At 40.3% G+C, this 24,400-nt stretch overlaps 2 protein-coding genes across 2 annotated transcripts in view; one reads left to right on the plus strand and one right to left on the minus strand.

Moving 5' to 3' along the window:
- Nucleotides 1-1,470, plus strand: part of UCHL5 (ubiquitin C-terminal hydrolase L5) — a 32,343-nt gene extending 30,873 nt beyond the window's left edge. The window contains exon 11 of the mRNA XM_066597049.1: nt 1,114-1,470. Within this exon, the coding sequence (XP_066453146.1) occupies nt 1,114-1,155 (42 nt within the window). The 3' untranslated portion in view covers nt 1,156-1,470. The remainder of the gene's footprint in view (nt 1-1,113) is intronic.
- An 8,751-nt stretch (nt 1,471-10,221) lies between these two features.
- On the minus strand, nt 10,222-23,949 carry RGS21 (regulator of G protein signaling 21). The gene is made up of 3 exons (XM_066594979.1): nt 23,910-23,949; nt 14,199-14,365; nt 10,222-10,422 (listed from the first exon to the last, which is right to left on the minus strand). Exons 1-3 carry the CDS (start codon nt 23,947-23,949, stop codon nt 10,222-10,224), a joined length of 408 nt encoding a protein of 135 aa, XP_066451076.1.
- Between the last annotated feature and the right edge of the window lie 451 nt (nt 23,950-24,400).

Here is a 24,400-nt window from a genome sequence, read left to right on the forward strand (position 1 = left end):
AACTAAATTAAAATAAAGTGTTCACCGGTCAACAAATCTTGCATATTGTGTGGGACGCGAGCTGAAGTCAAAGTTAATCTCTTTGCTGCAGCCTTTTCAAAGGCTCATTTACATGCAGAGACAATCTTTCAAAAGATTGACAGTTCCTTGATCATTTTGCATAAAGTGCTAATGGACACTAATGCCCATTAGCTGTTTATTAGCTTCATTTGCATATAAATGAGCTTCTCTGAGCTGCTTGCAGAACACAGCAGGTGGTCTGAGCTCTGCAATCAGCTCCTTTGTTCTTGCATGGGCTGTCAGCTGAATACAATATAATCTGCCCTGCAGAACACAGCATGCGGTCCATGTTATCTACTCTGGCTGAACAATAGAATATAAATTCACCTTAAAATCATCCTTCAGCCTAAGAGTGAAGGATGATGGCATTTACACACAATGATTATCACTCATTGTGTGTAAATATGCTATCATTTGAACACATTTTGAGCGATAATTGTTGCGTGTAAATGGGGCTTTACTTTTCTCATAAGTTGTTTTTGGTTTTATTTAAATCACTGGTGTCAATAGGAGATTGCTTTAAAAAAGAAAACTGAAAAAAATTGATAGACTGACAATAAAGCCCACGGACGGATTTGCATTGTGGAATCCGGAGCGGGTGTCCGCTTCTGGATTCCGCAGTAAATGCCACCCATAACATGCTGTGGCAATACGCTCGTTAATGTCCATGAGCAGGAATAGACTTTCCACTTGTGGAGAAAAAAAAAATCGTAGCATGCTGCAATTTTGTGCGGGCTCCGCACGGACCGCTTCAATGGAAACCATCCGTCCCGTGGCCCTTCCACAATCATCATTGCAGAAAGGTTGCGGTTTCCACGTCATCGCCTAGCAACGCCACGGCCTATTCTGTACTGCTCATGTGCGCTGGCCGGCACATCTGCAGAACAGAGGACGCCGGCCGGGCACAGGGTTAGATTCCGCATGCGGATTCCGACCCGCCCATGTGCAGGCGGCCTAATTTATATTATTCTGTTATGATTATTTTCAGATTAAATATGTTTTAACGTTTGATAACTATTGAAATGTGTTTTAATGGTTATATTTTGGTTTTAGGCCAAAGAAAAGCAAACCAGAAGACTACAAGAGGCAAAATAATGAGTCTTGCTTACCAAATATAGTGGGAAAAAAGAATTGTCATGCTTCTATGTTTTTGTTGTGATAGAACTCGAAGAAAATTAGCCACCAAGAAGTTTCATGTAATATATACAGTTTGCTATATTTTCATTTGTTTTGTATATACATTCTGTTTAAATCCTACATACTGGCACATATTTACTATAGATGCTCAAGATGATATTCCTAATATATTAGAATAAAAACTTATAAGTATAATCAAAAAAGAAGACCAATCAACAGTTGCCATATGTGCTTTTTGAAGAATTTTATCATTAAAGCATACCTAAACTTTCAGGTGACTTTTCAGAATAAGCTGTCATTTGTGTGTATATGAGAAATGGCACTATGTCTTGCAGTTATATGACTTGGAGCATGCAGAGGGGAAACGTGCCAACAAATGCAGGATACATCTGTAATTCTCAGTTTTCTCTGAACTGGTGTGTGGAGGCTGGCTGCTATCATGTCTTCCATACACTGCACACAAAGTATAGAGGATTCTGCTGCTCTCTCCCTGTGTCTCATAAACAGTAAAGCAGCAACATGGAAGACATTATACAGAAGTACAGACTAGATGTGAAAGATGTCGCTGGGCTTTCTTGCGCCGGGATAAAGATTCAGTGTTTTGCCTCCGCCGCAGATTCTGTCATATAGGTCAGAAAAAGTAGTGTAGCATGCAAATCTTTTTTTTCCCAGTAAAGTAATGGACACCATGATAGGACCCCAATGAATGATGATAAATAAAAATAAGTTAATGGCATCCTTTGGGTTGTGTTGGTGTCCCTCATCTCTGCTCCTATGATGGAACAAAAACCTTGCATGAACACAGATGTAAACCCTAGCGCCTAGCATACCCACTCACTCAGTCATATACAAAAATAGTATGGTTTACCATATATACGCTCATTGACAAAAAAAAGCTCCAAGAAGTTGTTGTTGGAATCGAATTAAAATGATTGTGTGAGTATAATAATGACATATATGTAAGTGATATTAAAGGCAAAAGGGTACATTTATTGGGAAAACTGTACAATTCAAAGCAGGCTCTAGCCCGGATACATGATGAGATACGGTCAGGCATATGGGCTCTATATGTTATCCTGCGGTACACTTGCCTACAGATGTTGCAACTGGGCCTCTAGATCTTGCACACTTGTAGGCTGCTAAAGTTGGCATCCCAGCAGGTCTCATAAATGCTCGATCAGCAATGAATCTGCTCACCGGGCAAGCCAAAGAAGTGTAGCAACCTCTTGGAGACATTTTTGGGAAACCCTTGATGTGTGTGGGTGAGCATTATCCTGATGAAAAATGCTTGTTGGAAACCCTGCTATGAGAGGCAACACATTTGGTTGTAGAATGCCTAGCACACATTGCTGAGCTGTAGTGTTCCTTGATCACCTCTAGGGGTGACCGACTGTGGCTCCCTAGATCATCCCGCTAGCAGTTGGGGCAGTGGATCGCTCCACAGCAAAGGCAAGATTGAAGTGCTCACCGTGAGGGCTCCAGACTAGAACACAACTGTTGTTGGCTCCCAAACAGAACCTGGAATTGTCACTAAAGATGATACAGTTCCACTCTGTAGCAATCCAGGTTTCTGGTTCACAACACTACTGCAAACGAAGGCGACGGTGTTAAAAGTAGGACACGTAATGGGCACCTTGACACTAAATTTTTCCTTCTAAGTGCCTGGAACTGGTCTGGCCAGAGACAGGGTTCTGTAATGAAGGTGCCACCTGTATCTGGATAGTGAACAGCAAAACTGTTGGATCTGTTTGTTCTTGTTGGCAGATCAAACAATCCTCACTACTGGTGGTCTAGCTGGGCTGCCCAGAGTATGTTTACCGTGTTTGTGTGCCCTCACATAACCATTGCTCCCAACACATATTAATAGCTTGGCTTCTCTCATTCCAATGATGTGCCCCCTATCAAAGTCTGTTAATTGGGCAAATGTCTTTGTGTGCTTGTAGAGTCTTGTCTAGCAGTGAACGATTTCTCAAAAAGAGGTGCACTGCACAAAAGTCATCTCCTGGGTACCTTATAGGGTAACTGGGGGGGAAGCAATTTATGGCCTCTGGTGGCAAGACCCAGTGTATCATCACACCACAAATGTAATCCTTTACATATCTGTCTGGGACATAACCGCATGCCGTATTTTGCAGCAATCTGACATTTCTATCTGGGTGTATTTATTTTTTGTCAAGGAGTGTATAGTACCAGAGTAACATATACAAATAAATAGTACTATATGGATGGTACAGTGTGTATGTCCTATTTGCATGGTATGTAAAGCTGAAAAAAGACGTGTCCACCCACTTAAACCTATTTTCCTGCGATGTTAATCCAGAGGAAGGCAAAAAAAACAAACCATGAGGTAGAAGCCATTTTTGTTCTTCTTTTAGGAAAAAATTCCATCCAGACTCCAAGTCTGGCAATCAAAATAACTCCCTGGGTTAACAGCCCTTCTGAACTAATAGATAACTAACATAAATAGAACTACTCTATTGCCCATTGGCATAGCTGTAGGGGTCGCAGTTGCGATCGCACCCCTAAGCCTGGGGGGACCAAATGTTTCCAACTCCACAATAAGAGCCACGGTCAGACGACAATTACTATCTTTGCTACTCCCATGGCAGCTGCAGCATACACACTGCTTCTCACTGTCTAAAGTAGCTTGGCTTCTCCCCACCCTTTACTGAGACTGGATGGGAGTCGGGGAGGAGCAGAGCTACAGTGAGAAGTGTTAGTTGTTCTCCATCAACCATGTGAGTAGGAAAGACTTAACTGCCTTCGGCGTGGAAGGAGACTTGAGGAGTTAATACAGAATGTTTGCACTTCGTTTTTTTTCTGCGGGGTGTGGGAGGTTATTTTACTATTTTTAAAATCTGGATTATATAGGGGGCACAGAGAGGGCCACAGTGGTAATACCCCAATAGTGGCCCAAGGGTACAGAAGGGACCAAAATTAGAATGTGACGGAACCAAGGGGGCCACTTTTAGAATGTGGGGTCACAAACGGACCATTTTTAGAATATGGAGACATGAAGAGGTCACTTGTCTTTTATGGGCGCTATAGGTTTGTACGGTCACAGAGCATTATTACTTTGTGGGGGTGGGGTACAAAAGGAGAAGTTACTGTGTTGCGGTTATAAAGGGGGCACTATTATGGTGAGACACTGAAAAGAGGGAGTTGTGACAGAATGAAGAGTGTGTGCATGTGACTGGAAGTCATCAAGGTGGTCTGGGCCCTGGTAGAGGTGTAAACTAAATATGGACATCAGAGAGGAAAGAAAACCTGTGATCACTGTAGGTAACGGCACTGTAATCACTTTCACTGTGTAGAACTGGTATCTGATAATTCTATGGGGACTGCATTAATTAAACACACTAGAGTTGAGCAACTGTATCTAAGCCTACCATGTTACAAAAGTCTGGGTTTTTTTTTTCTTCTCTAGGCAGGGAAGATGCATGTTTTTACAGCTTGTGTTCTTAATCTTTTAAAGCCCCAGCAATGTCCCTGGCTGCTAGTGCTGCATCAGTGGGCCACTGAAGAGACACTATTGGAGTGGAACGTTTCCGGCAGACCATGGCTGATAGCCGTGAAGAGCAGTAGGGAGGGCAGCCCAAGCTGAACTTTTTGCACCCAGCCCATGGGCCTTTAGCTACGTCACTGCTACTGTCTATGTAAATAGTATTGCAATGCACATATTGTGCGTGTGTGTACAAATATAAAAATGTGATTAATGATACATTTCTTTCAGTAGTGTCGGGGAGCCACAAAAATACTACAGAAAGGCAAAGTTTGGTCAGCTTTAGAGATGCTTTAACTTGAGGACAGGTGTCCTCAAAAGTAAGAGTTGACAATAAGTGGGAAATTTTTAAAAAGTATCTTAAATGCTCATGTAAGAGGTTCATACCTTTTTAAGGAATAAAAGGGTTAAGAATGGGTGAAAACCAATGTAGCTAAAGATGTGAAGGGGGCAATAAACAACAAAAAGAAAGCATTTAAACTACTAAAACAAGAAGGCAGCGAAGAAGTGCTAAAAGGCTATTGGGGGAAAAAATAATGTAATAAGGAAATAAAAGAGGCAAAGATAGAGACAGATTCATTGCCAAAGAGAGTAAAACTGCCCTGAAACCTCTCTTCAGTTATATAAAGAGTAAAAAGATTAAGACTGAAGTGTTATCCTTTTTAAAAAAAAAAAAAAAAAAAGTGGTGGAATTATAGAGGGTGATGAGGAGAGGGCAAATCTATTAACTAGTTTTTTATTCACTGCATTATTATTTATTTCTTCACTAATTGGAATAAACTGGGACTATCTTCTCCGGCTCCGTGCAAAATGACCTCTACACATGTCACAGAGCATGCCTAAAACAATCTCCTATGCAAGTCAATGGGTCCGCTTTTGTCCATTGTTTAAATGGGCCATGCTTCTAGTGGACTGATTGTGTATATGCATGATTTACTGCACTACAGAAGTATTGCAGTGTCATATCGTAGCAATGGAATGTTGCTTCTTCAAGTTCCTTTTGAGGGACAGAAAAAGTGTAAAAAAAAAAAACAGTCCTGTAAAGTTTTTTGTTTTTTTTAGATAAAGTGTAAAATATAAAATTACACATTTTTAACCCCTTCATGACATGGCCTATTTTGAGCTTAAGGATGCAACAATTTTTGGCGGATTTTCTTCTCCGTTTATCAAAAGTCATAACTTTTTTATTTTTCCGTCGACGCGGCCGTATGAGGGCTTGTTTTTTGCGTGGCGAACTGTAGTTTTTATCGGTGCCACTTTTCAGTACATAGACTATATTGTAAAACTTTTTTTTTTTTTTTTTAAATGATAGCAGGGAGAGAAAACGCATCAATTCTGCCATAGATTTTTTTTTTTTTTTTTTTTACAGCGTTAATCATGCAGCATAAATGACACAATGCATTTTTTCTGCGGGTCGGTACGGTTACAACGATACCAAAATTCTTACATTTTTTTTTAGGTTTTCCCACTTTTCTGCAATAAAAACCCTTTTTCTTGAAAATCTTTTTTTTTTTTCGAAATTGCTGCATTCAAAGTCCTGTAACTTTTTTATTTTTTGATGTACGGCACTCTGAGGGCTTATTTTTTGCGAGACAAGCTATAGATTTTATTGGTACCATTTTGGGGTACATATGGCTTTTTTGATCACTTTTATTGCGTTTTTAGTGAGGCAAAATGCTAAGAATTAGCATTTTGCCTCAGTTTTTTTAGCGTTTTTTTCCGTGCACAGTCAAAAGCATGTGCAACTTATTGTACGCGTCGTTACGGACGCGACAATACCAAATATGTGGGATTTTATATTTTTTTTACCTTTTTTTTATGCTAATCTGAGAAAAAGCATTAAAAAAATGTGTTTTTTTTACTCTTTTTTTACATTTTTTTTAATTCATTTTTTTAATCTTTGTTTTTTTTTACACTGTGTGTGTCCCTCTGAGGGACTTTAACCACTGCCCTGATGATCGCTGTTATAAGGCATGGCAGAGCTACTGCTCTCCCATGCCTTATCGCTTATACAGCAATCCTAGGCATAGGCAATACAGGACGCCAGTGTCTGGCGTCCTGTTGCCATGGTGACAGGCCGGGCTCTCGCGATGACATCGCGAGTTCCGGACGGAGACACAGAGGGAGCCGCGCTCCCTCTGTGAACTCTTTCCCTGCCGCGATCTACTTAGATTGCGGCAGGGAAGGGGTTAACAGCGGGGGCGCAACTCCGATGCCCCCCCCCGCTGTTGCAGCGGGACGCCGGCTGTGACTGACAGCCGGCTCCCGCTGCGGGATAGCGCTGGATCATATGTGATCCCGTGCTATCTCCAGGACGTAAGTTTACGCCCTGTTGCGGGAAGTACCAGGCTGCCAGGACGTAAACTTACGCCCTGCAGCGGGAAGGGGTTAAAATAACAGAAATATACAGTAGGTATTGCTGCGCTCATAAAGACCGACCAATGAAATTTTTAGTTTTTTATCCCACACATTGAAAGATGTAAAAAATAATTTTAAAAAGTCAGAATTGCTATTTTTCAGCCATCCACCTCAAAAAAATGTAATATGTAGCTATTAAATAGTCGCATGTACCCTAAAAAAACATAAACAAAAACTATAACTCTTCCCACAAAAACATATTGCCCCCTTAAGTGCAAATTCAATAAACAAAAATAATAAACAATAGATTTGTTTATTTTTTTAAAAAGGGGATTTTATTGTGCAAAAGTAGTAAATTTAAACTTTTGGTATCCCTATAATCGTGTTGATTCATTGAGTGAAGGTCACGTATGCTGCACTGTGAACGACTTAAAAAAAACTGTTCTAGAATTTGTTTTGTCAATTCTACCTCCAAAAAAGCTGAATAAAACTATCAAAAAGTCATCTGTAGCCCAAAATGGTACCAATGAAAACTACAGGTTGTTCCGCAAAAAATAAGTCCTTATAGAGCCCTGTTAATAAAAAATAATGAAAAATGCTATGATTCTTGTAATGTGTCAACAGAGAAGCGATTTGATTTTGTGAGTGTTTTAAGTGTGCAAAAGTAGTAGTAACACATAAAAAAAACTATATAAACTTGGTATCACCGTAATCACGCTGATCCAGAGGATAACATAATAATGCGTATTTTACATTTTGTCCCACAAAAAAAAAAAAACAAGCGCTCATTTTGCTATCTTGATAAAGAATTAAAAAAGTTTTAGCTCTTTCAATATGATGACGAAAAAACAAAAACCTCTAAGTCCTTAAGGTGCAGAATAGGTCTGCCACTAAGGGGTTAATGTCTTCTGGTTCTAATGTATACAATGTATTCCACAGGCTACTTGCAGATTCTGATGCGGAATTGAAAATGACTTAAAACCTGCGTGCAATTCCACATGAAAATTCGCAATTAGACCTGTGGATTTTGGTGTGGAATTTTTCAGCTGCGGATTTGGGTCCGTCCTGCGAACTAATTCTAGTCTGTGTGAAAGCAGCCTTAGGGTGCATTCCCACAAACGTATATCAGCTCGGTTTTCACGCCGAGCCGATATATGTTGTCCTCGTGTGCAGGGGGGGAGGATGGAAGAGTCAGGAGCAGTGCTCTGAGCTCCCGCCCCCTCTCTGCCTCCTCTCCGCCCCTCTGCACTATTTGCGGGGGCTAATTCGCGGAACTTAACCCCACCCCCGCCCCCTTTCATTGCAAATAGTGCAGAGGGGCGGAGAGGAGGCAGAGAGGGGGCGGGAGCTCAGTTCCTGCTCCTGGCTCTTCCAGCCTCCTCCCCCCTGCAGAGAGACGACAAGAGAGACGTGAAAACCGAGCCGATATACGTTCGTGGGAATGCACCCTTAGAGAGAAATTCAAGGTTCTCCGTCAGGTTTGAGACAACTCTTAACTAAAATAATCCAATGTAACGAAGTATGTTTTAATTATATTAACTCATAGATGCCTGGTCAGGATTGGGCCAATCAATATGTAAGTTGGTTCATGTTGGCAATTAGCCAGAATTCCTCCTTACAACCCCCAATTGTGGTCTAGGGGGTAGTTTCTGTCGTGACTCTAGGCTAGAATCTCTGTAATGATGTATTATTATCTCTTGTTCTTTTATTTCTTAATTATCACTTTAATAACTTTAAATTACTTTGTACTTATTCTGCATAATAAACTTCCTTAAATCTTTCACAGTGAGACTGGCTTATTGGGTGTCGAAAGATTGGTTTTCCATAGCACATGTTAATACTAATGGTAGACTGAATATTATCATGCTCTCTGAATGCCTTTGATAATTGTCTGTAGGCATTGATGGTACCTTAACAACAGAAGTGAGTTCCCACATAGCAAATTACTTTTATGGCTTTGCAGTGTCAGTCGCACCAAGTGTGATCAAGTGTCAATCACAGTGTGATTTAGTAGGGCCCATAATGTGGTTTTTTTTGCCACTTGACCTGTTTGCAGCAAAATCACAGTGTAGTCAGCCTAATAGAGGTGGGGAAGAAACAATACAGGGTTGTTAGAGGGTAGACATGACACTGCTGGCAGTGAGAAGATACTGGAGAGTGGGACGAGATGATACCTTGGGGTCGAAAAATGATGTACCTAAGGCCCCCGGATTTATCCATGGACCTTACCCCGGCTTCTGTGCATGCGCCCGTCGCTGACGTGATAGACGCATGCGTAAAAGCCACAGATTGCCTGGGTAATTTTAAAATTTCCCTGCTCCTAGCTATAAATCAAGCCGAGAGCCTGGAGATTTCACAGGGTACCGTGGTACGTGTTCCCTGGTCACGTAATCGCCGCTATCCAATGGATAATGGCGATCACGTAAAAGTAAAAAGAAGTTAAAATTTCACCTCCCGTCATGGATCCGAACCATGAGGGGAGGTGAAATTACTTACCTAAGGCCGATATTCCCTGACAGGATCTTTATCCGCTGACCTTTCCCCAACTTCAGTGCATGTGCCCGTTGGCAAAATGGCGGATGTAAGCGCAGAAGCTGGGGTCGAGAGAATACTGTTTACTAGGGGGAGAAGAGGGGTAAATACTACTTTTATTTCATACCATGCTTGGCCATTAAACTTTTTTTTAATACTCTGACAACCCCTTTAAATCCATATCCTCGATGCTTAGATTGGACTTCTTGGAGCTATATCATTTTTCAACCTATATCAACAATATATAACAATGTCTGTGCAAGACGTAATATTGAAGAGCTGAACTTGTGAGGCTTTGTTTGAGCACTAAACCATGCCTATAATTTAATGTTGTTGCTTTTATTTACATATGAAGATATTTAGAATTATTACATTTCTTTTGTGCAAAAGTAAAATGGTTCACTAGAAACGTAGGAAGTTCATGTAGTAACACTGAGCTGAGCAGATTATATGTGTGAGCTGCTATGAACAATTATCAAGAATGAATTGTAGCATGTTCATGCAAACAACAAGTCAACTATTCTCATGTGTAAACATCAATTTTATTTCAGTCTTCAGTGTCACAATCGAGAAACCGTTAAACTGAGATATCTGAACTTCAAACATCTTTACTATTCTGTTACTACTGTTTACTAAAAGGGCAGCCATCTTTTCTGTCCGTTGTTTGGTTCCTTCTTCACCAAGTCCTTGTAATGCTGTGAACGCAGAAAGCGAGGAAAGGAGTCCTTTGACATCAGACACAGAATAAGCTGTTGAGCATCGTCAAAACAATTAACTGTTGGTTGGGAGATTTTCTGGGAGATCAGCTCCCTTGTTTGATGATCAATATTTACCTGTGGAGAATGAAATCGAATATCCTATTATATATTAAGAAAAGTCATAATTGCATCAAATAGCAGTTACATGTTGAGAAATTATTTGCAAGGCAGTTACATCTCTAAGGTTTCTAAAGCTAACATGCCAAAAAGTTGTATTTAATTAGATTAATAGGACAAGTAGAATGGGACCATTTACAGGATGTTTGACAAACTTTTTAAAAGCATTCTGAATGTCAGAGTGAATCGATTCCCAGATCCGAACAGAAATGTTAAAGCCGACCCTGTACACATCAGTAATTCAGATGGGTTACCCCAGCCAAAAAGAAATGACAACAGATATATACAGTCACTCTCATCACTCCCTAACAAGTATAGAATGGATAGCGCTCCAATAAATGGATAGGGAATAGTTGTCAAGAGAGAGTATGTATTAAGATATGAAGAAAATATAGTAGAAAAATTGAATATGACTCACCCCGTGACGCCGGGCCCTTAATGAAGGCGCCCGTGCGTCAATATCCAAGATAGCGTATCAATCCACAATGTAGATAGTGGTTCCTTGCACCGGTCCCAAAAGACATCTTGATGAGAGCAGCTTGGTTGCTCCCAGCGGTGAAAAACAAACACCGCGGGATAAAGAACAAATCAGAAACGAAAGAAAATTAACCAGCGCTCCGGTGTTCCGGAAAAGAACAGATCATCCAAGATAATAAGAGGAATTCGTGTAATAACGGATATAACTTACTTCGCAGGGGTGCTAATGTTTAAGCACCCCTGAATCCAAGATGGCATATAGGATACAGAAGATGTATACGAAAGTTCTTTTATTGCGACGCGTTTCGGCCGTAATCTCGGCCTTTCTCAAGCATCTTGAGAAAGGCCGAGATTACGGCCGAAACGCGTCGCAATAAAAGAACTTTCGTATACATCTTCTGTATCCTATATGCCATCTTGGATTCAGGGGTGCTTAAACATTAGCACCCCTGCGAAGTAAGTTATATCCGTTATTACACGAATTCCTCTTATTATCTTGGATGATCTGTTCTTTTCCGGAACACCGGAGCGCTGGTTAATTTTCTTTCGTTTCTGATTCATCACTCCCTAAGGTAGCCCATATGATAACATAGTTCTTATATTTTCCCCCTTTCCACCTCTAACTTGCTTTTCAGAAGAGTCCAGATTCTGTCTTCCATTTTAAGGCTTCCAGCATACTTGTATATTCGGGGGTATGTGCTGTTCATGTTAATCCATGGACAGCCAACCTCTACATTATAGCCTATAGGCTATACACATGGACAGTTTTTCACACAAACCCATAGTCCACGTGAATCACTGGTAATGGTGATAAATTCACTATTTATCCCTAAGAAAAAATATTTTTAAAACTTTACCTATATTATATAATATTAATTCTGTAATCGTACTCCGTGCTGACTACTTTAAATCTGATTGGCAGACATAGTCATGACATCATATTTCCTCCTCTATCCCTTCAGTCGTTCTCCGTTAGAGTGGCTTCACGCAAATGAATTTGTGCTTGCAATATGCAGATAACAGAACCTATTGATTTTAATTTACCTATTTTTGCACGCGTGGAAAAAAACGCAGCATGCTCTATTTTTGTGCGCATTTCCGTACCAAGGATCCCTATAGAAGTCTATGGGATGTTCACAATTACACTCGCATCTGGACCTCATTAGGCTTAATAGCCTTTTGAATGGGCTGATGCATGCATAAATTTATGTAGTTCATAGCAGAGATACGTTAGGCCGAAGCATGCGCAATTGTGCATACGCTCGAGTGAAGCTGCCCTTAAAGTAGGGTGGGGAAGCATTGCATACCCATATGAACAGGCCCTGCATCCACAAAAAATACAGTAAAACGCAAAAATATGAGCGCAAAAAATGTGTAGTGATGAGGCGTATGCAAAAACACTTACACAGTTGTGAAGCAGCCCTTAGAGTCCATGCACTGAAGACAGATAAGAGTCTCCATCTTGATGGCACTTGAAGACCCTTTCTCTTTTATCTCCTCAATCATCACTAATTTACAGCCCATAGATTGGGGAGAGAGGTGCTACTGTATCATAAGATTTTTCCGACTAACGCGTTTCTACTAAAAATGGTTCCGTCAGGGGTCTCTATTGTGATTATTCAGATAACTGAGTTGCAGTTTATATTACTACCTCAATAATTCTGATGTTTGAAAAATCCAGGAGGTATTTTGTTTATATATGGCCGTGGTGGTGAACCTGTGGCCCACGTGCCGAAAGTGGCACGTAGAGCCCCCTCTATTGGCACGTGTGCTGGAAGCTGTTCCCCCTGATAGTGATTACCAGCCAGGGGGCCGTGGTTCTCCGTCCGGTAATTACTCAGCAGCGGTAATCCCAGGTGCACACTCTGACGGCAGCGTGTGTACCCCAGATCATCCTCCCCTGACCTCTCCTCCTTGGTTCTCCTGAGGAGAATGTAAGAGGAGTCTGGGTGCCCACACTGCAGTAAACAGCAGTGCCGAGAAGAGAGGGAGTGGTGCTTAGAGGACAAGAAGAAGGTAAGTGTATGGGTCTCAGGGGGGCGCTATTACTATGGGACATTATTAGCAATAGTGTCCCCTATATGAGCTCCAGTAGTAATAGTACTACTACTGAGGCCACTTTGGGGGACACTATTACTACTGGGACAAATATGGGGGACACCATTACTACTGCGGCCACTATAGGAGTCCCTATTACTGCTGGGGGACGCTATAGGGGACACTATTACTAGTGTGGCCACTCTGCACGTGGCAGTATACCTCAAGCTGACTTGGGGTATGTTTACATGTGGCAGAAATGCTGCAGAATGTCCGAAGAGGAAATTTCTGCAGCAAATTACGCAGTATTTCTACATCCAAAAAACAGTCAAAATCTGCACCATTTGTGCGGATTATGACTGGAAATCAGCCACATATCCGCAGCCAATTTCATACTATGCAGCCCTCACCTCCTCTGAAGGCTTCCCGCTGTAGGCGCTCCCCCGGCTTCCAGTTCCCAGTGGTCTGGTCATTTACGGCAGCACTGGTCAGGTAATGTTGCTCAGGTGTGGCCACTAGAGGCCGCTGGGAGCGCTGACAGCTGGAAGCCTTCGGTGGAGGTGTGGGGGAGCACTGCATAGTATGAAATCAGCTGCGGATATGCGGCTGATTTCCAGTCAAAATCCGTACCAATGGTAGTACAGTGCTACAGAAAAGAAACAAACACACCGCGTTCCTTCTTGTCTACTTTGAAGCGGCCCTGTCCTTTTTATAACGATGGAGGTAAAATCATACGTTGTGATAAGCCCCGCCCCGTGACATGTTGGCACTTTGCGATAAATAAGTGGGATTTGGGTTGCAGTTTGGGCACGTGGTCTCTAAAAGGTTCACCATCATTGATATAGGGCATAGAGCTTGATTTGGAGGTTTATAACCATGTGTAGGGAGCTTTTAATCCCTCACCATACTAATAGTTTGTTTCTCAATAGATTTGTTTTTCCAATTAACTCAATGTGCCCTATATGGACCCCTAACATGTATCTGAGCCCACTAAAATGCACACTGTTATCTAGATAGGATATTGTATATGGATTCGTAATCTCTTCATAAGCTCACCCTAGGTCATAGCAGCCCCTACTATTACTCCCGACTAAGAAAGTCCTTGCCTACACATGTGCTTATTACAGCATTCAGGCAATCAAACCGCCTGTAGTGGCGTCTGTATGTCAAATATCAGCCTACCAATCAACTAATACAAGTAATATAAATCTATATATTACCTCTCGTGGAGCCTCAGTCTTAATATATTCACTATATATTTTGTTGGCTTTAACCGCCAGTTGGCTGGAAGTCTTAGCTTTTTTGAAGTCTTCACAAGCCAACCAGAATTCAATATTTTCATCACTAAATTCTGACTTCAAGAAATCTCTGAATGCAGTCAGGCCATCTAAGAAAAGAGAGAATGAGCAATGAATGGATATCACTTTTCATGGTTATGGTTACCTATATTTATTAACCCCTCAGTGACTGGCCTATTTGGAACCTTAACGACCAAGCATTTTATTTTGTTTTTCTCATTGTGTTCCAAGATCCATAACATTTTTTTCATCAACATAGCCATATGAGAGCTCATTTTGTGGGGTCATGACCCGCTTTTTTAATGGCATCTTTTAGGGTATGTTTAATGTCTTGTTTAACTTTCACAATTTTTTTGGAGGGGTTAAACCCCAAAATTCTCCCATTTTAATTTTTTTTATACGACAGTCAGCATATGGTAGAAATGACATTAACTTTATTCTGCGGGTCAATAAGACAACTGCAATACCAAATACTGTTTTTTTATGTGTTGCTGCTTAGACATTCATCCAGTTCAGCCTATGACTCTGCAATGTTGATGCAGGGAAAGTCAAAGAAATTCATAAGCTAGTAGGCTTTTTTTTAATTTCAAGAAAGAAATTCCTTTCTGACCCCAAATCTGGCAATCACAATAAACCCCTGGATCAACAACTCATTTCCAGAATTCTAGTGACAATGACTTATAATATTGCTACACTCAGGAAACACATCTAGTGTCCTCTTGGAGTTTAGTGAGTTCGCCATCACAACTTCCTCAGGGAGAGAGATTCATAGTCTCACTGCTCTTACAGTAAAGAACCCCCTTTTATGCTAGTGTGAAAACTTTCTTTCTTCTAGAAGCGCCCTGGTGTTACTGAGGGTTTTATGATTTTTGGGTAAAAAGTAAAAATATGGAGGTTTTGGAGTATTAATACATATGAAATCATTTTTCAGCTTTGGTAAGACAATTTCTGATAAAAGCATCACTAATAAAACTGAACAGTGACTTCTTTTTATATCCAATATGAGCGTACCTTTTAGTTTCATGTAGTACTCCTCATGCCCCAATATCGTTTGTGCTTCTATGTCTTCTATCCACAAGTCACTTGTGGATAGAAGACACTTGGTGGTTTTAGACCGATGTTGCTGGGTTCCTGTAAGAGGACAATTACTTTCTTCTCTATTTCAGAACAGGGCCCATTCGATTCTGCTATATTTTTTTTTGTAAAGAGATGGTTTTGAGTCTTTTTGAGACCTTTTATGGTAAAATGTCGCGTAAAGTGAGTTTCCTTACAAAACAGTTAAGATCCACAAATAACTGAAATAGGTCAGGACTGCGAAGGGGCTTAAAGATAAGTCTTTACTTAAAATTTCTGCTTCTTTTCTATTTTGAGTAGAAAGATTGAAAATGCCATAATTTTGGCCATCTTCATTTGTTATTGTTTCTGAAGGGTATTTTGTTTTGCTTTTTTTTCTTACATTGCCCCCCCCCCTCACTTGCCCCTCCTTCTGTATTTGCTCCAAACTGTCAAGTGACTATTGAACCCATGCAATGTTATGTTACCTTATGAAAAACAGCATGTCTATGTTCACAGAGGTAGTGTGTATTGCTGCTTGTGCAGACGATTTAGAGAAACACTTGTTTGAGTTGGACTCAACTGTGTGGTAACTTTGGTAAAAGCCAGTTTTGTCAAGGCTCCTATTGGTCCGTCTTAAAATTATACATACAAAAAACAAAAGTCTGCACATCCAACAAATAAATTGAGTGTTAAAGTGCACAATAAGCTATGAGTGCATGAAAATACACATGCCTCTGCATAGAAATTCATAAATGTTGTTTATACTAACCACATAAAAATGTAAGGGAAGATCAGTTGATGTTGCATTTACTTTCTGAGAGAAAACAGATTCAAAATAGGAATTTAACTGTTCAGCCTTCTCAACACAATTTTTAACCATTCACCATCTTCATCCTGTAAACATCCTATAGCATCTTGGACTTTTCATTTAATTTTGACATACCCCCCACATCCTTTTTTATTGCTTTTGGCCTCTCTTGCAAACCTCTATTCCTTATTAGCGTTAGCTTTTCTGACACTTGCCCTACAGTTTCTGCAGGCTGCATTATATTCTTATACAGACATGATCCCCCTCTTTCCATTTGATAAATATATTTTTCTTTGTTTTTTAGCATGTGTTTAAGTTCTGTGTTCATCCAACTTGATCTATATAAATGCTTCCGATTAATACCATTTTTTGGGATTGTTAACAATTGTGCTTTGAGCATTTCTTTTGCAATATTTCTCAACCTTTTGGACATTTCTGTCTTTAAGAACATGCAGCCATTGGATCCTTCCTGCTCTCTTTCTGGGTCCATTAAAATCTGCTTTTCTGAAATCCAACTTTGAAGTTGTTATCCAAAATTCAAGGATAGCATGATCACTGCCTCCTAAGGTCCCAGCCACCCATACTTCCTCAACCATTTCCTCCCTGTTGGTAAGAATTAGTTCCAAGATAGCAAATCCCTTTGTTTTCTCTTCTACCTTTTGGAAGATAAAGTTGTCAGAGGGAGCGGATAAGAATTTGTTGGATCCATTACTTTTACCTGAGAGAGATTCCCAATAAATGTCTGGATAGTTAAAATCTTCCATGATCACTATGTCATACTTTTTTGAGAACTTGGCCATCTGATGTAGAAAGAGTTCATCCATATCTTCGGCTTGCCCAGGTGGCCTATAGTAAGTGCCTATAATGGTGTCCTTTCTGTTCTCTCCTTGTATTCTTACCCAAACAGTTTCTACAGAACTACTATTCTCTGAAGCTTGAATCTCGGTGGAGCTGTATACTTTCCTAATGTACAATACACCTCCTCCTCTTTCATAAGGTCTGTTTCTTATAAATAAGTTGTATCCTTCAAGCCTTGTATTCCAATCATGTGTATCATTCTACCATGTTTCCATGATGCATATGACATCATACTTCTCTTTCTGTGTTAGGAGCGCCAATTCTCCTTGTTTGTTGCCCATGCTATGTGCATTTGTGTAGAAAACATTTTAGTTTGTGATCGGTGTTTCTTACTCCTCTACTTTCCTTCTGATTTTTTGTCTGGGTTCTTTCTTTCCACTTCTAATAGCTAGGTTTTCAATTGTATTCATTAGCTATATATTTTTGCCTGGCCCTTCCCTTCCCTACTCATATTGTTCTAGTTTAAAGCTCCCCTGATGAGTGTAGCAAGACACCTTCCAAATATATGCTTACCTGTCTTTGTAAGGCGCAACCCGTCTCTAGCAAGGAGTCCATCATACGGGTAATTCACTGCATGGTCTAGGAATCCAAAATCTTTGCTGATGGCACCATAGATGTAGCCAGTTGTTCACCTCTAGAATCCTGTTCCATCTTATTCCATGGCCATCCACTGGTAGGATGGATGAGAAGACTACCTGTGCTCCTAGCTCCTTCACTTTCCTGTTGAGGTCTTCAAATTCTCTGCAGATAGTTGCAAGGTCCTTTTCTGCAATGTAATGTGTCCCTACATGTATTAGTAGGAATAGGTAATGGTCTGTAGAACTAAAAAGCCTATCAGACACATCTTTGATTTGTGCACCTGAAAGACAGCATACCTCTTATGCGGTTATGTCAGGTCTGCAGACAGCAGCTTTTTCTCCATCCAAGAGGATTTTGAGTGCTTACTAGACTGTTCTTTGTGGGCAAAGTTATTTCTTGATGTACCTCTTTGTTGTTCTCCTGCGTAAGAGCTCGGTACTGGTTCCTAAGCAGTATGGATGCTGACTGACTCCTGTTCCTTCTGCTTCTTTGAGTCACATGCTTCAACTCCTCTTCTTCTGCAGGTATACTGAAAATGTATTTTCCTTCAACATTCTGAAGACTTACTTCTGCTCTATCAAGGAAATCCTCATCTTCCTTAATGAGCTTCAATGCAGCTATTCTCTCCTGAAGACTTCACACCTTTTCTTCCAATAGAGACATAAGCTTACATTTCTTGCAGGTGAAGTTTGGCTTTTCCTCTGGTAGATCTGTAAACATATAGCATACGTTGCAGCTCATCATATGGCTATTCTCCCCTTCTATGTTGCAAATAGTCAGTTGATGTCCACTTCTAATAGTCAAGAATTCTTGTAATGATTTCTAATCTATAAGATGTTACTAAGTGTAAACCTTTGAGCGCCGTTAGGTCTGGCATTGTCCTCCGAGCAGCTAAAACCCAGTAATCGTCCCACTCACAGGGACTCTTCTCAGAATAAACCAGGAATAAGCAATTTATCTTCCTGGAGCTCCAATCCCAAGTTTTAAATTACAATGGCCCAGGAAACATCAATGCATGTTTTACAGTATTGTAAGCTAAGGCCATTGTAACTTGAGGGCCTACTATATTTAAAGAAAAAAGAAAATAACCCACCACCGATACCAACATAAACCGTCACCACATCCGCCTTGTAATAGGAGATTATACAAATGATATATCAAAACATACTAAACAAAATGACGAACCCAATCCCGTACTTTATTTTAACATAAATATAAGAATTTTAAAAGTAGTGAACTATAAATTTAAAAAAATCACATTTTTTTTGCTTTTGTAGACATTACCCCTAATAAAATAAAAAAACGGCAGGCCAGGGAAAATAAATTATAGAGTTGCAGGGCCGGGAAGTGCAATATTTCTCTACAGAGATGTAACTTGAAGCTCCTGGGCCCCAATGCAAAATCTGTAGTAGGGCCCCCAACTATAATGCTTTATTCATAATACTTGGCTCCTTATATGGAGAAGGGGAGCCTTATGGGCGTCCTTAGTCTCCTGGGCCCGTGTGCAACTGCATCCTCTGTAACCCCTATAGTTACACCCCTGGCTCTCTGCTTTCAGCTACCAGACATAGCTGACAGCTTGGAGCAGTGACCAAAGGCTGTAATGAGCGGTCCCAGGTCATGTGATCGCCGTTATTCAATGAATAACGTAGGTCAGTGCAAGGCAATATAAAAGTGAAAGTTCCTTCTGTTTAATTTCTTCTCACCAAACTGATCCATGGCAAAACGGTGGGTGCAAGCGCATAAGCTATATACAAGCTGCCTTTGGCAGCAGTTGGCACATAGTAACCACCAGGGACCATTGTTATTGTGATACACCTATGACAGGAATCCATGTTATTTGTTTAGTAAGTATAGCACAGGATTAGGTCTATTTCTCTCCCCTTACTTAGTGCGTTTATGAGAGAGGAGAGATACAGAGCTACTCATCCTGTGCTGCAGAGAGTTTCTTACAATCCATGATTATATCTTTGTAATGCATAATGTTATTTTACAAATGTTTGTGATAAACTTTTTCAATAAAAATCTAATGTTTATAAAATAAAAAACAGTACCCCCATCATTTACTTCATTTAAAAAGAAAAAGCAAAAAAATAAATAATAAGCAAGAAAAGACAGTAACATTATGTTTAGTAGTGTACGTCTATTGACTTTTTCTAAGTTATCAGTGTTTTCTTTTTATTGTGTGACTAATCCCGGCAAGAGAAACCAAGTAATCTTGTAGATATGATACCTTTTAATGGCTAACAAAAATACATGATGTTATAGCGAACCTGCGAACCTGTCAGGATTCTTCCTAGGACATAATGAAACAGATCTGAAGAGGCATGTGTATATATATATATCTATATATATAAAATTGAATGTATGCGTGTCTGTGTGTATGTCTGTCTGTGTGTTTGTCCTTTATGTGCTACTACACCATTCATCCGATCGCCATGAAACTTTGGGAAGTTGTTGAGTACACTCCTGGGAAGATTATAGGCATAGTAAAACTATCCTACGATAAATGGCGCGCGTGCGAGCGTCGTCGACACTTACCCCCCCCCCCCCACGTAGATCGTTTGATTTCCATCACTGCCACTAATTCTCTCACTTCGCGATGTCATAGAAGCATGAAATTTGGCACGGGCATTGATTATGTCATAAATAGGAAAAGTTAATAGGTCCCAACTCGATTATTCAATTGTAAGCGCCAAAGAATTAGCGTCCAAATTTTACATACGGAATCTAATTTTCTCGCTTCCCAATGTCATAGAAACTTGAAATTTGGCACGGGCATTGATTATGTCATAAATAGGAAATGCTAATGGGTCCCAACTCGATTATTCAATTCTAAGCGCAAAAGAATTAGCGTCCAAATTTTACGTACGTAATCTAATTCTCTCACTTCCTGATATACATAAATGAATGTATGTCTGTCTGTCCTTTATGCATTACTACACCAGTCATCCAATTGCCATAAGACTTTGGGAAGTTGTTGAGTACACTCCTGGGAAGATTACTGGCATAGTACATCTATCCTACGATAGGTGGCGCGCGTGCGAGCGTCGTCGACAGTTATGCCCCCCAGACGAAGATCGTTTGATTTCCATCTCAAGCACGAAAGCAAAAGGCATTACGAGCAACGGGATGAGTGTTCAACCACAAAATGATGCATCCGCCGAACGTTTCGCAAGACAATTGCTGGATATTGAAATGCTGAGGTAACATGAAAGCTGTGCTGTGATTGGTGGCTACTTCTTATACTGCTGAGGCAACATAAAAGCTGTGCTGTGATTGGTGGCTACTTCTTATACTACTGAGGTTGCATGAAAGCTGTGCTGCGATTCGTTGTTATATATTATAACATGAAAGCTGCGTTGTGATTGATTGCTATATATAATACCGCAGAGGTAACATGAAAGCTGCGCTGTGATTGGTTGCTATTTTTTATATTGCTGAGGCAGAATAAAAGTTGCGCTGTGATTGGTTGTTATTTCTCTTACTGCTGAGGTAACATGAAAGCTGCGCTGTGATTGGTTGTTATATTTTATACTGCTAAGGTAACATGAAAGCTGCGCTGTGATTGGTTGTTATATATTATACCACTGAGGTAACATGAAAGCTGCGCTGTGATTGGTTGTTATCTAGATATATAAAAACGAATGAATGTATGTCTGTCTGTCTTCGCAGCAATGCGCGACGGGTAAGCTAGTATATATATATATATATATATATATATACAAGGCACAGACATGGATGTGATTAATTTTCATTTGAAAGAATACTATAACAGGATGAGTAGAGAAATAAATAAATACTTAAATAGTCCACTGATAAAGATGTGAAGGTTTTATGAGGGAGGTCACCAGGCCTGTGTGTTACCTCTGTTTTAAATTTCTCATACTTCCCAGTCACACATGAATCCTCTTGAAGAATTTAACCCTGTGTTGAAAGTGTCAAAAGTTGTTGGAAATTTGTGCTCCCAAATTCTTCTGTGGTTTTGTGATTTGAAATTGCCTTTAAGTATAATTACTTTCATTTGTTCTATGTTGTGTCCTTGACTAGAGAAGTGCTCGGCCACAGGTAATTCTGTCTTTCTCTCTTTAGTCGTGTGACAATGAGACCTCATCCTCGCTTTCAGTTTTTGTCCTGTTTCTCCAACATAAAGGCCCCCAACAAAACATTTACTACACAGGATCAGGTACACAACATTGGAGGTGGAACATGTGAATGTCCCCGGGATCTTATAGTGCAGTTGTGTGTTGGGGATTTGTATCCTGTCCACGGTCAGTACATGTGAGCAGGTCTTGCAGCTTCTTACATTGCAGGGATAAGCTCCTTTCTGTGTGTCACAATTTATGCATTTCCCAGAAGAGCATTGCCTTTTAAGTCTCCTTACTTAGCTTTTAGGTGTCCCCACACCCCCTCTGGGTGCTCTCCTTGGGGAGAGACTATACCATCCCTTGATCCACTCCCCCCCCTAGGTGTCCCCTCACACTTTTTGGGTGCTCTCCTTAAGAAGACACGACACCACTCCTGACCCACATCATAGGTCCCTCACAGACTCAGGGCGCCCACCCACTGGCGTTTGCGTTTTCTGCGGGAAAAAAACGCAGCGTTTTCCGCGATTTTTTCGCGGCGTTTTTCGCGGCTTTTCCGTTAATTTCCATTGACATTCATGGGTGCATTAGGAGAAAAATAAGGACACATATGCAACTGACAGTTCCTATGTTAAAAACGCAAACGCAACGCAAAAAAAACGCCAGTGGACAGGAACACATGTTATCTCTATGCCTGTGCAGGAAAAACGCAAAACGCAGGTAAAAAAACGCCAGTGGGTGGGCGCCCTAAGCCAGAATCCTATTGCACACTGATGAGGGGCAAGCACCTTGAAACAGCCTGTCTGTGCATGGTTTCTGGCTTGGTTTCATATTCCAAATCATTGAGGACTTGTTATAAGGTCACTTTGAATTGAAGGAATGCTGCCATCCAATAGATGGCGCTGTAGAGGTATTTTTTCCATTTTTCTTATCTGCTTGCAGTCAAATGGCATCACAAAAAGGATGTCTACATATTCTCCACTGTGCAAGTGGGCACCTCAGTAGTAGTAAGGAAGAGGGGGCTAGAGAAAACCTGTCTGCGTCACAAACAACAACAAATTTATGGGGGGTGTGGACCTGTCCACCTATGTGCTTCAGCAGAGTGATAAAGTAAACTCTCCACTAAATGCTACCAGTTTATCCCAGGAAGAAGTGCAGAGCCGCCGTAAGAAAAGTAAAATAGACAAATCGTGGGGTCCTGATGGCATACACCCCCATAAGTAATGTTATAGACAAACTATTGTTTCTTATATTTCATGACTCTATAGTGATAGGGTCTGTTCCCCTGGATTGGCACATAGCCAATATTATGCCAATATTCAAAAAAGGGGCGGAAGAGTGAACCTATAAACTACAGGCCAGTAAGTCTTACTTGTATTGTGGGTAAAATGTTTGAAAGGTTTCTAAGAGATACTATTCTGGTGGGCAATGAGGCCTGAAAAAAGCCAAATGTCTGTTTTGAAAGCCACCGGCTGCTCCTTTCCTTTTGGGTCCTGTTATGCGTACAGACATAAGATTAGGGCCACAATGGACATATTTCTAAATATGAGGGAAACAAGAGTATCAATTTTGGAGTGCATATCCTCATTTCTATGTGTAAAAATGCTGTCTTTAAAATGACATTTTTGCACAAATATGACATTTTATTTTTTCTACTTAATTGCAATAACTCCTGAAAAAAAACCCCTGTAAGATCAAAATACTCAAGACACCCCCTCAGTGAATATATTAAGGGGTGTATTTTTAAATGGAGTCATTTGTGTGGGGTATCTATCATCCTGACACCCATGAGCCTTTGCTAACCTTGGCTTGGTGTAGGATAACAAAGTTTGTATGGCTCCTAAACTTCTAAAAAAAAAAAATTTCCAATGTGCTTCCAGAATAAAGTAAATATATGGAAATATATATATTTTTTATCAAGAATTTGTACAGTATGTTTACACATATTTGAGATACGGCAGTCAAAAATATGAAAAAAATGACAATGTTTTAAAAATTCTCTGCAGTTTTGGCATCTTTAATAAATGTGCACAATTTCTATAGGTCTATTTTTGTCACCTAGATGAAGTAGAATATGTGGTGAAAAAACAGTGTCAGAATTACTTGGATATGCAAAACCTTCACTCTATTAGCTTTATTTTATGTTAAAATGAGACATCAGAGTTCCATAATTTGGCGTGGTCCTTAAGGCACAAACAGGCTTGTTCACTAAGGGGATAAAGCACTAAGGATTATTATGTGGCTCACCTTTATTGGCCAGAAGTTTTTGCAGGGACTCATATTCCATTCTATTATTAGACATAAGTATCTGTCCCTCCTGTCTGTTTTTCTGTAAAATTTGGGGGAAAAAAACAGGAATTAGGAAATAATCAACTAGTGTGAAAAAAAAATCATTAATAAGTTAGACTTTTTTCAAGGCTAATTTCACACAGGCGAGTGAAACACGGTCCGATATTGCTCTTGCCAACATGCGATTTCCTGCAAGGATAAAAAATGTCTTGCATCAATTCGGGAGGTAGCGATCCTCTGGCGTGGCTGACAGTAATACACAAGCAGATGTATGAAAAACAGCACACTACCGCGGGAAAAAGAGCACATATAGAACTTCTTATGCTAAGCAGCTATTGACATTGGGGAGTGTTTGTTCTGTTGCGTACAAATGAACATGCTCTGTGAGCGCAAAATAAGCCGTTACAGACGTTACGCAAATTATGTGATGCGCAAAAACACATATGTCC

The sequence above is a fragment of the Eleutherodactylus coqui genome, chromosome 3 (genome assembly GCF_035609145.1).
Source record: "Eleutherodactylus coqui strain aEleCoq1 chromosome 3, aEleCoq1.hap1, whole genome shotgun sequence".
NCBI lineage: Eukaryota > Metazoa > Chordata > Amphibia > Anura > Eleutherodactylidae > Eleutherodactylus > Eleutherodactylus coqui.

What these genes read in the sequence shown, in the direction of transcription:
- RGS21 (XM_066594979.1), bottom strand. Translation starts at nt 23,949, where the DNA reads ATGGAATATGAGTCCCTGCAAAAACTTCTGGCCAATAAAG. An exon ending in AAAACTTCTGGCCAATAAAG is followed by an intron (nt 14,366 to 23,909) that starts GTGAGCCACATA and finishes CTCTTTTCTTAG; the next exon opens with ATGGCCTGACTGCATTCAGA. An exon ending in AGACTGAGGCTCCACGAGAG is followed by an intron (nt 10,423 to 14,198) that starts GTAATATATAGA and finishes CATTCTCCACAG; the next exon opens with GTAAATATTGATCATCAAAC.